At 47.7% G+C, this 11,695-nt stretch overlaps 1 protein-coding gene across 8 annotated transcripts; it reads right to left on the bottom strand.

Moving 5' to 3' along the window:
• Positions 1–10: 10 nt before the first annotated feature.
• On the bottom strand, positions 11–10,969 carry LOC119141968 (ras and Rab interactor 2-like). 8 transcript variants are annotated; one of them, XR_005102118.1, is made up of 5 exons: positions 9,712–10,969; positions 8,257–8,384; positions 3,580–3,808; positions 2,451–2,549; positions 1,635–2,174 (listed from the first exon to the last, which is right to left on the bottom strand). XR_005102118.1 is itself a non-coding variant. In XM_037374668.1 (3 exons), the coding sequence occupies exons 1-3, from the start codon at positions 10,862–10,864 to the stop codon at positions 45–47; spliced, it is 612 nt and encodes a 203-aa protein (XP_037230565.1). In that variant the 5' UTR covers positions 10,865–10,964; the 3' UTR covers positions 11–44. The 8 variants fall into 8 exon arrangements, 2 of the variants coding, with proteins under 2 accessions (XP_037230565.1, XP_037230566.1); XR_005102114.1 differs by lacking the exon at positions 2,451–2,549; XR_005102116.1 differs by lacking the exon at positions 2,451–2,549 and having other exon boundaries at positions 10,709–10,969.
• Between the last annotated feature and the right edge of the window lie 726 nt (positions 10,970–11,695).

Genomic DNA, 11,695 nt, shown 5'->3' with positions numbered 1-11,695 from the left:
ATGGTGCAGACCTTGAGGCACGTAAGGGAATTTAAAGACTGGGCTCACCTTGGCGTCAGCTCAACTGGTGAACTCACAAAAGGCAGCCATGCCAGTCTGGCCTGACCTCCACCCGCACTTCTGTCAGTGGCTAAGAGATAATGGGCATTTTCTTTATACATGCATGGACGATGTCCCCTTTCTGGAAGGATCCAGCCACAAGTACCAGTTCCTGAGTCTGAAACCCAGCAGAGAAGCCTGCATATAAAAGCCTATTAGATTTTACATGAAAACTCTGCACATTTCCTTGATGGAGCATGGTTAAAAACACCAGTGAGCAAAGCCTCACGTAATTCCCAGCTAGCTGGTGAAGCATCATCGGTAAGGACAGCACGCAACACACAGAGGCTCTGCTGTACCTAGGTCTGTCTGTGTTCCTTTTATCGCATTTAAACTTTCTCTTTAGAAAACACTATGTGGCTAGATCTCTGGGTCTGGCCAAACTGTGCTCATTGCAGAAGCGGTGTGATGGTCACTTGAAACATCAAGATCAGGAGCCAATTTAAACTATGGAGAAACTCCAGAGGACTGAAGGGCTGATATTGAAAGTCAGACCAGCTAAGACATACCCTCCAGGTATTACACTTATCTGGCTGAGATTACAGGACAATGCAGGTACTGGAAACAGGTGCTGGCTTGATGCCACATTTTAAAACTTTACAGGACAAAGCAAGACAACCCAAGGAGCATTTGCTGCATCTTAGCCCAAGCCCCTCAGTACAATGGTTCACCAGCAGCCTCTCAGTACTTTTCTTTTGCATGCTGGGAATACCTTACTCAATGTGATAAAACAGTATGGAGAAAAAAACCGAAGTTTACATCACTTTGGGCAAAGATTCCTATATCCATTTTAAAATGCAGGATTTTGCACAGAAATAAGCCAGGTCTAAGCTCCTGCCCAAATCCTGCCAAAGTGCCTGGGGGTGTTTTACAGCCACAAGCTTTCACCATTCACCTCAAATCTCAAAAGAAAGCAAGCATCCTGATCAGCACGGAGCCCAGCTGCAGATTCAGCGCTCGAAAGAAAACTGCCAACCACCTGCAGCAGCTTACGCTTAGGTAAAAAAATCTCCCACTACCACCAGCATTGCTTCACCGTAGCTTGTGACCTACCACGGCAGTGTATGATAAGACGTCAGGCAACAGAGCTGCACCTATGAATTCATGCTGTCCAGCAAAGCGTTTTAATTGTGCCACTGCCTAATCAAGCAGGTCTTAACTGGTCTGTGGTTCCATTTCACGATCTATGTTTCAAGGTCACTTTGGGACTCCTGCTACAGCATAGAAATAGATGCTATTTCTCTTGCAAAAACACAAAGAAACTGTCCAAATGAGAACATTCAGAGGCACAGCAAACCAAAAACACTGGATCGGGGCCTGCTTCACTCCAGCCATTAACACGGAGCCCTTATAATTGCCATATTGCATACACACTGCTGAATTACTACAGCTAAATACTGGGTGTATCCTTTATTACTATTTCCAGGAAAATACTAATTTCAAACCAGTGTCAAATTCTAGGCTTACAGGACAGCCTTTCTGACAGCCAACTTCAAATGCCTACAGTCAAGCAAAGCTGGTGGCTGGGGTTTTTGTTTAAGCCGCTTCACAACTCTGCTTCACACTGAATTTGTAAGATGTGCTGCCAGATGCAGAGATATCAGGAAGGAAGCAGAGAGGAAGAATCCCTCTCAAAAGGGCAAGGAGATGCCACAAGAGCTCCAGGAGAAGGAAACAAACATGCAGAATCAGGTGGTCTCATTTCCTCCACCAAAAAAGAACCCCAGCTTTAGAAAAACAATGACCTTGAACCACAAGAAGCACCATACCCGAGTTATTCTCCATTACAGTATAAATCAATTTGCAAACTCTCAGCAGCAGCATGACTTTCTTTTCAGGTGAATACATTTTCTGCATGGTCACAAACTTGACTTTCATCTTTTCAACATCCACAAAGTCTGGTGTTGGAACAAACACGCCCAGTTCCTGAGGATTCCACTGCTGCACCAACTGAAGGTTTTCCTTCAGTTGTTTCCAAGAACCATCTGCAGTATGAAACTCTCTCAACATCGCTTCAATATGGCTCTTCAACAGCTTCAGAATGCACTTATGCATGGTCTTCTCCAGGACAACATCTGCAAGAGGAAAACACAAGTTGAGCCGTCTTCCTCCTCTAGAGCAGAGCCAGTAGTAATATAACCACTCCCAAGAGACACTGTAGAGCAAGGCCTGCTTGCTAAGGCTTAGTTATTATAGAAGCAGAGTCTCCAGATGTTTGTCAACAAGAAAACAAAAGGAAGAACAGAATCTGTATTCCATTTTCATTTATGACAATGTGGGAAGTACAAAAAAAACCACAAAGGCAGACTACAGACTGTCACAACAACAACAAAAACAAAAAAGAAACAAACCCAAAAACAAAGCAGCAAGCAAGCAGCAGCTCCAGTTAACTTTCTTTTGTTGGCCAGAAGTGTCCCAGTTTTATTTTACTTTGAGCTTAGCCTTTAATTCTGAAACGTGAAGCATAACACAGTCAAAACCCTAACTTTTGTCTGCTTTGGCATGAAAGCCCATCCTTTTTTGTATGGTTTCCCTCAGAAACTATAACTTACCCAAGGTCTCGTAAAACTTGGCTCAGCTTTAAGATCTTTATGATGCTGGACAGATTACAAGCACTAGACTATTAATGAAAACCAAGCTGTGTTTATCCAACTTCAGATTTCATCATGCAAGCTTATATACAGCTTTGTCATCAAGTTCGAAGTTCTTTGTTTGGCAATAGCGTGCACATGGTACAGTAACCTCTCAGTTGTTTTTCTTTTATTCTTGTTTTACTCGAGTTTTTCTTTAACAGTCTGTCTCCATTTCCAAGGTACAGAACACATCAACAAAGAAAGCTCTTTGGTAAATAATTTCTTTGAAAACCTCTACTTTATAAGTCAATTTCCTCTCCCACTCAGTGTCCCTATGACAACATAGCTTACATTAATAATTAGCTTATATCCATTATTTGTACTGCAGTGAACCGCCACAAGCACAATAGAAACTAAGGACCCTTCAGCCTGGCCACAGCACAAACACCCTGGCGATGGGGCAGGACCAGAGCCCAGACTAGGCAGATGTATTAGGGGAGCACAGGGACCGAGAGGAGAAAGAGGAGAGGCCGTGTCACTACTAGATCACACATTTGTACAGGCTAACAGTGGACATCCCTGCTGCTAGTGACAACTCAAAGTTTCGCTAAACCTCATGCCCTTTCCAGGTTCTTTCCCTGGTCTTAGATGTTTCTCCTAGACCAGTCTCTTTTCTCTCCCCTTGTCCTGCCCTTTTTGGGGGTGTTTTTTTAGAAATTGCAAGCTGTTCCTAAGCTTTGGGATTTACACACACATACTCCCCTCCAAATAAACATTACCTACTACTTTTGTTTTCTTGCTTTTGCTTTATGTTTTCATTTATTTTATCCCTGTGTTCAACCAATTTTCCTTTTGTGCCTTCAGACTGCTCTTTCTCATACAAACACGCCCTTCACACACTCCTCACCTTACGGTGTCTTTGCTTCACATGTAGCATTTATTCTGTACTTGTCTGGCACACAATTCCCAAATGTCCAACCCTACTGAGGGCTCCCACCTCCCCTGCCCCAATTCTGCTGGGGCTTTGGTAGCTTCTCTTGCTATTTTCCCCTTCCGAGGTCCTGACGGAGGTGGCAAAGCCATGTCTGCTTCATTCCCAGACGCTTCAAACACATCTAGGTGCTCTCTCATGGAGCCTGCAAAAAGGTGGAAAGAGCAAACGTGAGGAGCAGCACTTGCCCTCTGATCTTCTCTTTGTCTATAGCCACCAGTAAAGGCATAACCAGTCTGACACATGGTCTTGATGGCCTGTCACACAGCATGAAGGGCAGATCTAGCTTCCCACCAGACCAGAGCCACCAATTATACATAACAAGTGGCAACATTTCAAATGACTGATCTGGTAGAACCACACAATCACCATTGACAGCACTACCAAACCCAGCCAGGAAAGCAGAAGCTTCACCCTTCTGCACAGTGACAGAAACTGCCTCTCCCTGCTATCAGAGCCATCCTCAGGGCTCACAGGGCAGAAATATTTTTCCACCAAGAAAAATGCACAAATCTCACCCATTGGTATGTTAGCTAGCTGAATTTCTAGAGGGTACACATAGTTCCTTGATAGCTTCACTGATTTATTTTTTATTTTTTTTTTTACAATTCAGCTTGCTTCCTTTTTTATAATGCCCGTTCAGGTTTTTTAAAAAGCGAAAATGCCAAATGCTTTGCTTGTAAGTGGAACATCTCTGCAGTGTGCATTCCAAGTGCCTGGTCTCATTTAAGTCAAAATTAAAGCAGCTGGTGCCACCAAGCACTGGATTAAAGAGCTCTCTATGCCCATGTTAACTCCCACAGGCTTCCACTGGACGTGACTAGTTAGCATCAGACATCCTTCGTCTCAATAAAGCGGGGTCATTGCCACATTTGGTCACAGGAGGCTCAATAAACTGTAAAGAGTTCAGCACAGTTCATCCCCAGAGCCCTTGGTCCAAAAACAAGGGAGCACCTAGCCGGGGATGGGACATCAGAAAACTCAGTACACTTCTCCGATCCTCTTCATAGGCTCCAGCCCACGGCTGGTTCAGCTGCTGCCTGCAGTGTCAGCACAGAGGGAGCTGCCGAAACCATCCCTCCCCAGAGGCTACAGGAACTGGACGTGGCAGGCAGGGAAGACTCCGCCACAGAGCCCCAGTCCCTTGTCGGGGCAAGTTACTGGGACTTGTTACCTGTAGGCAAGAAGTAGAAGACTCAAGCCTTCTGCCCTCAACCCTCGCTTAGTGCTGTTCCCACAGCTTCCCATGCAGATGAGCGGTGCAGGAGGCGTTATTTCACTTTTGCACTTTGTCACGGGCTCCAAAAGCAGTGCCTGAAAATTGCTCTGAAATGTACTTGATCACACTCCACATTTACCCTAAAAACTTAAATTTGAAGCAGCACAGAGAAACAGAGTGGATAACTCACATGGTTGTGCTCAAAGCTCTGAACAGGGTCTAAATACTTATTGCTGAAGGCTGTTCCTAATGGTTTCTGTGCCGTTAAGGCAATTGGGTAAATAAAAATAGGACAGGATATTGAGTAAAGCATCCTTCAGTGCTGTCCAGTGACTCTGTTACAGCTAATAGGAAACAAATGAAATAAAGGACATAGCCTCTCTTTGGAATCACAGCCGTAACTGCCTTGGCTCCGTAAGGGCAGACCGAGAGAGACTGTCATTTTAATGCAGCACGTTTGCACAGAAGTAGCAAATGAGGAGGTGACTAAGACTAAGACATGACAGTGTGTCTGAGGTGGTTTCTGTTTTAACAAAACAAAAAATCACAACCAAAAAAGCACACCAAACCAAACAAAAAAAACCCACCTGAAAACAACACACAGCCTTTTATTCTCCCTCGTGAATTCTTGGAATAGGCATAAAAACCACAGAGTTCTGCCCTCAAATTAAAAGTGGCAAATTCTAACAAGCTGAAGCGGCCAACAACACAGCAAGATTGATAAACACTGAGCTTATTTCTCAATGGTCAATAAACACCCCTACATATCCTAATTAATAGAAAACCTATAGAAACATTTAATTATCATCAAAGCCTGGAAGGACAGCATTTCTAGTAATCTGGGTCTTGACCAATATTCAGTGTCAGAAGACACCTATAAGCATGCTTGGGATCAAACTATCCAGCTGTTTATCCTTTCTACCGAACTGCTGTTACTGCTGCCTTTCAGAGAAAGGTGTTTCTGGATCTGATCCCCAAATCGATTCCCAGCTAGCAGTTTCCACTGATTAAATACAAAAAAAAAGTAACGGAGGGTCATCGTGTCCGTGTCGTCGTCCCCCCCCCAGTCAAACGAGCATCTAAGTTCTGAACTGAGGACTGATTTGTTGCATTAACATCTCTGTATACTCCCCAAATCCAAACTGGCAACACAAATTCTTGTTCACTTTGGCATACGCAAAGTGTTTTCAGCTGTCCTCCCAGGTTGCTTAATACTCTTCAAGCCAAAACAGACCCTCTTCCGGTTTCGTGGAGGTGGGGTTTTTTTGTTTGTTTTGCTTTTTAACTGAACATCATTTGAGCTGAGCATCATGTAGTGTTCCTGAAGTGATACTTATCATTAGCCTCTAGCCTAAAAATGGGAACAGGAAGTGATTTGATAAATGAATTGTAAAGGCAAACCAGCTTGTTTTGTCATGACTTGTGGAAATGCACCTGTATCCTGTGCTGACACGCTATTTTGTTTTGCTGCAAACCACACAAGTCTGCATCTCGAGAGGACAACATATTAGTCATCACCAGTGTCCTTACACAGCCTCTTTACAGCCTCACTGCCTGGAACTGCCGGCATGCTCTTGCCTTTTTCAGGCTTCAGTTTACCCTGTTACCCACTACTGTTGCTCCACTGAGATTACCTGTCAAACTCCAGATTTACATACAAGCCCTGATCACCACCTACGATAGAAAACCCATCCATCCATAAAAGAAGGGCTCAGTAAGAGACTGAAGGAGCCTGGGAACCATCACAAAAAGGCACAGTCCTGTAAAGTAACATTGCCTGGGAGGCTGAAAGCAGAAGGCTGCTTTAGAACAACACCACGGTGTGTGGTGTGTATGTGCAGAATACACGACTACGCTGCCTTTGCTTTCTTATAGTTCTTCCTAATATCTTGCACATGTATAGACTAGCATGACTGATACACATCCATTTCAAGACACCTCATGTCAGGATGGCCAGGTGTCCAGCTCTGGGTGGACATCTACAGTGACACATACCTCACCCCTTGTGCAGACAAGGGCATCTCCTCCAAAGAAGGAAGGCTCGAAAATCAAGACCTCACACAACCTATATGCCTTGATAATCTGCACAGCCCTGAAATGAAAGGTAGGACTGAGGTGGGCGATGGATAGATGGTGCCGCCAGAGGCTGAACAACTAGAGAAGAAAAGTCTCCAGGGTAAACCTCCTCCCATTTTACCTGCCTAAAGCATGCCAATTAATGACAGAACTATCTGTGCTAGGTCTGGTTTGCTTTGTTCAGCTGTGGGTTAATTAAAACTCACGTTATGGCAGTGTGGTAAATACCTATCTTTTCTTAAAGAAGAGATAATAAAGGACCATGGAATAAGTCACAAAGCAAATCAAAGGGATGGCTGGGAAAGGGAGAACCAAATCCTCTGCTCGGCACTTTTACCGCTGTTTCTTACTTGCCCTATCTGCCTGCTCCTATAGAGAAAGGAGCAGTGGTGAGGGACACAGTGGTTGGCCTCGACTCAATATGAAAAGGTACTAGGATGAACCACAGGGTAAGGGAATGGGACACCAAAACAAATGTACAAGCACCTAAAAAGTAACGCAGCACTAGAAAACAGTCACAATTTTTTTTTTCCCCAAGAGCCAGTAGTGTCATACCATTCTAATTCCTTTAAGAGGATAACTGGATCAGTGAAGTACAGGGAAGTAGGGGATGGGCTGTATCCTAACCTTCTCAGGCCCCATAACCCTATTCCATGAAACTTTCCTATAAGCAAACAAGGGAAACACTGTCATGCTGTAATTACCATAAGGCGGGCGGCTTGAACGGGTGTGCAAAATACTGCACTTGGAGCCCAATTCTCGACAGTTGACTGTCAAACAAGACAGATATTTGAACAGGGGTCAGCCCTGAGCTTTAGTCTGCTAAGTATCTTCATTCAAGATTCGGATAACAGAGCAGAGACTTCACATACAAAATCTGCACGTGACATCACAGCAGGGGTGGGAGAAGGGCAGCCCCAGTCCTTCGCAGACCAGGTTTTAACTAATAAGCGGGAAATGGGCCTAAAACTAACATGACAAAATCTCATGAGAACAAAATAAAACGTTGCCTCTCAGCAAGAGGAATACAAAACCAAAAGTGCTTCCCAAAGCAGCCTCCCCGGAGCAGCCGGCAGAGTGACTCAGCGGGGGACGGGCTGCACCCCTGCACACCGCAGCTCTGCCCACCCGCAGACCCCAGCCCCTGCCACAGGGCACGGCCTGCTGGCCAGGGACCAACACAGCCTCTCCAAGCCTCCTGCAACACCCAACGTTTAAGCATCCATTACAGATGAGACATACCGAAGCGAAGAACAGACAGTATTGTTTAGGCGCCTTGCCACGCAACCAGTTAATACCTTATGGCCAAATTATTGAAGCAGCCAGTCGTTTCTTGGGCTGGGCCCAGGCTTGGGCATTGAGACAGAAGCTGTTCAGGTGTCCACCCTGCCTGGTGGAACAGCGACAGTCGGCTTGATTCCCTTCTCTTCACAGACAAGAAAAGACAATGCAGTATTACCGTTAGATTGCAACACTACCAGATTCGTTCCTGGTTTGTATTGAAGTACAACAATAAGTGTTATGACACACAACATGTTAAAAAAGCAGAGGAGAGGTTTACGTATAGCCAAGGACCACTTACTCCAACTTGTAACTAAACTGATAAATCAACTGAAATACATTTATCAGGTAAGCATTAACACACACAAAGTAAATGCAGTAAGATGATAGTTTAGGCTAAAAGTTCAAGTCACTGGAGCCTTCCCTGGAGAGAGGCTCATTCCTCTAACCGCTTGTCCCATTTGTCAGCCTACCAGGATGTAAAGATTGGGCAGCAAATTCAAAAACAGATAAGCCAGCATTGTAGCCTATTAATTTAATACAATGACTACTGCAAACAATTTAATCTAACACAGTCTGATTAGACCTGTCGTTATCTCAACCCTTCGATGCCCCACGCTGGGCTCCAAAAAACAGACTGTCATTGTTTAACCCCAGCCGACAACCAAACACCACCCAGCCGCTCGCTCACCACCCCCACACCCCACCCCCCCAACCAGAGGTGTGGGGAAGAGAATCAGAAAGGAATGTAAAACTCGAGGGCTGAGATAAGAACAATTTAATAATTTAAACAGAATAAAGAGATAAGGACAACAGCAATAACAACAACAACAACAACAGTTAGGATGGAGAGGTGGGGAGGAAAGGGTAAAATCCCAAGGAAGGGAAAAGGAAAAAAAACCCACCAAGACCAATTGATGCACAGTACAACTGCTCACCACCCGCTGACCGATGCCCAGCCAGTCCCGAACCAACGATCCCCCCCCAGCTAACCCTCCAAGTTTCTATACCAAGCACGTCCCACGGCATGGAATACCTCTTTGGCTGCTTCAGGGCAGCTGTCCTGGCTGTGTCCCCTCCCAGTGTCCTGTGCCCCCCAGCCCTCTGGCTGGCAGGGCCCAAGGAACCCACAAGTCCTTGACTTAGTATAAACATCACCCAGCAATAATAACTAAAAACATCAGTGCGGTTATCAGCATTGTTCTCACATCACAGCCAAAACACAGCACTTGACTAGCCACTAAGAAAATTAACTCCATCCCAGCTGAAACCAGGACAGTCGGCCTCCTAGGGTTTAAAGATGCAACCAAAGTAAAGTTTTGCCAGAACAGCTGCTTGATTTCTAGTAGGAAAAGCCCATGTGCTCGGCAGCTTTACTCCCGAAATGCAGCCATGAGTCCTTGTTGCAATTTCAGAGGGACTAGGCAAAGACTTGCCTCGCAAAACTACCAACAAACAGGAGCTTGCCTCACCTGCCAGATATCTGTAATAGATTTGAAGACTTTATAGGATGCCAGAGTTTGTGGTGCTTAAAACGCTCTGAAATCAGCCATCCCTTGTTCCCATGAACCTTATAGCAGACATACATGGCGTGGCATTACAGTCACAATTCAAATACCAAAATCATGGCAAAACTGTGCCTTGCCAAGTGACTTCCAAAGCAGGCTCTCGAGCCTTTCAACAAGACAGTGAAGTCTGGAGTCCCAAGGGAACTCTGTGCCAGCTCTGTCAGTGCGACTGAGCTCTCTGACCAAGTACACCGCCATACAGAAATGTAAGTGGGTTTAAACCTCAGGCTCATTTACAAACTAGAAAAACAATGCTACCTGACTGGACGCGCTGGTTCAAGCGCCCAGCAGGCCTGGCTGCGTAACCACGAGGCACCAGCAATTCCTCGCGCTTGCCCTTTGTAATACTTTGTACAGAAAGACAGCAGCCGCGGGGGCGGGGGGGAATTTCCGCCGCCGGCTTTCTTTTTCGTCGTGCCCGCTCGCAGGGGCTGAAGAGGCTCCGGAGCCGCCCCCCTGCGCCAGCGTTACCGCAGGCAGCCCGCTGCCACGGCCCCGGCCGGCGGCTGGGGGAAAGACAAAGCCCCGCGCAGAGCTGCGGCGGCTGCCCGGGCACCCGGAGGCGGCGGGGGGGCGGCAGGGCGCCGCGGGCCGACGCCCCTCCCGGGCCCCGCCGCCACAAGGGAGCACCGGGGCCGCCCCGCCTCGCCTCCTCGCTGAGGTAGCGGCGCGGCTCCGAGAAAAAAAAAGGCAGCACCGTGAGCAGCCCGCTGACCACCGCCACTGCCGGGGAGACGAGAACCGCCGGCAGCCGCACCAGTCCCGGGCCGGGCCGTCCACCTCAGCCCCACCTCAGCCCGCCCGCCGCCGCCACCAGGCGCTCCCTGCCGCGGCCGAGCGCCGGCCCGCCACGTCCCCCCCAGCCGGCCGCTTCCCGACGGCCGCACCCGGGCTCGCCCACCGGCCCCCAGGCGCCCTGCTCACCCAGTGCGCCGCCACACGTCCCGGCCCGAAAGTCTTCCAGGGTCCCGGCGAAGGCCCCGCACCGCCACGGCCGCTCCAGGGCGCCGCACTGGCCGGCAATGAACCACCTCCCGGGGCCGTGTGCGTAGCCCATGCGTACGAGGCCGGAAACCCCGCCCCTAGGGGTCAAGCCGCTTCTGCGCAGGCGCTGCCTTCAGTTTGGGTGGAGCGATGCTGGCGTCTAGAGAAAAAAATTGGGTACTGCAGCCGCCCGCCCTGTTGGTGGCGTGCTGCTGCTACCACCTGGCGGCCAAAAATCGGTACCGCAGCCTTGGCGCCGCACATGCGCGGTGGCGCCTCCCCACTCGGGTTGGCAGCGGTATATGACGGCATCGCGATCCCATGACAGACAATGAAGAAGATTGTCACCATGGCAAAAAACAGTGCTGCCCCTCTCGCTTTTAAGCTCAGCATCATGTCCACCACGCCCGAGCTGCAAGAAGCTGGGGTAAGGCCCCTTCCTTCACTGGAGAGCACTTTAGTGTGCCTGCAGGTAGCTGTGAGCTGCTCTGGGCAGGAGCTAGTAGCTAATTACAGTTGTATGCTGTCCTGGCTGCCTGTACACTGTCCTGTCCTCCCTGCTGGGACTGCTCCACCAGCAGATGTGATGTGAACACCTCATCTGAGTGAGGTGTTGGGGATCCCCTATGTTATAAACGATAACAATTAAAACATTTTTATTTTGGGTTCAATCAATTTAGGTTGAGAAACAATAAGCAAAAACAGTGCTGGGTGCACGGAGAACTCAATTAGTTCCACCACACACACACCTGAGTCCTAAAAGCAGCGTCTTTTATGCCCGGATCTTGACCAATCTCTTCTCACGGATGTTCGTCCAGCTCTTTCCCAGTTGAGTCGTCACGGTACGCCTTCTCCTCCTATTGGCTCTCCTTTGGCACGCTTTTTCAAATCTCAGGGTCTTTGT

Source organism: Falco rusticolus, unplaced genomic scaffold, assembly GCF_015220075.1.
Source record: "Falco rusticolus isolate bFalRus1 unplaced genomic scaffold, bFalRus1.pri scaffold_118_arrow_ctg1, whole genome shotgun sequence".
Lineage (NCBI taxonomy): Eukaryota > Metazoa > Chordata > Aves > Falconiformes > Falconidae > Falco > Falco rusticolus.
Note: the sequence above shows the minus strand (reverse complement) of the source record. Positions and strands in the feature narration are given on the sequence as shown.

What these genes read in the sequence shown, in the direction of transcription:
- LOC119141968 (XM_037374668.1), bottom strand. Translation starts at nt 10,864, where the DNA reads ATGGGCTACGCACACGGCCCCGGGAGGTGGTTCATTGCCGGCCAGTGC. An exon ending in GACGTGTGGCGGCGCACTGG is followed by an intron (nt 2,175 to 10,731) that starts GTGAGCAGGGCG and finishes TTCCTCTTGCAG; the next exon opens with ATGTTGTCCTGGAGAAGACC. An exon ending in TGTAATGGAGAATAACTCGG is followed by an intron (nt 218 to 1,868) that starts GTATGGTGCTTC and finishes GCTGGGTTTCAG; the next exon opens with ACTCAGGAACTGGTACTTGT.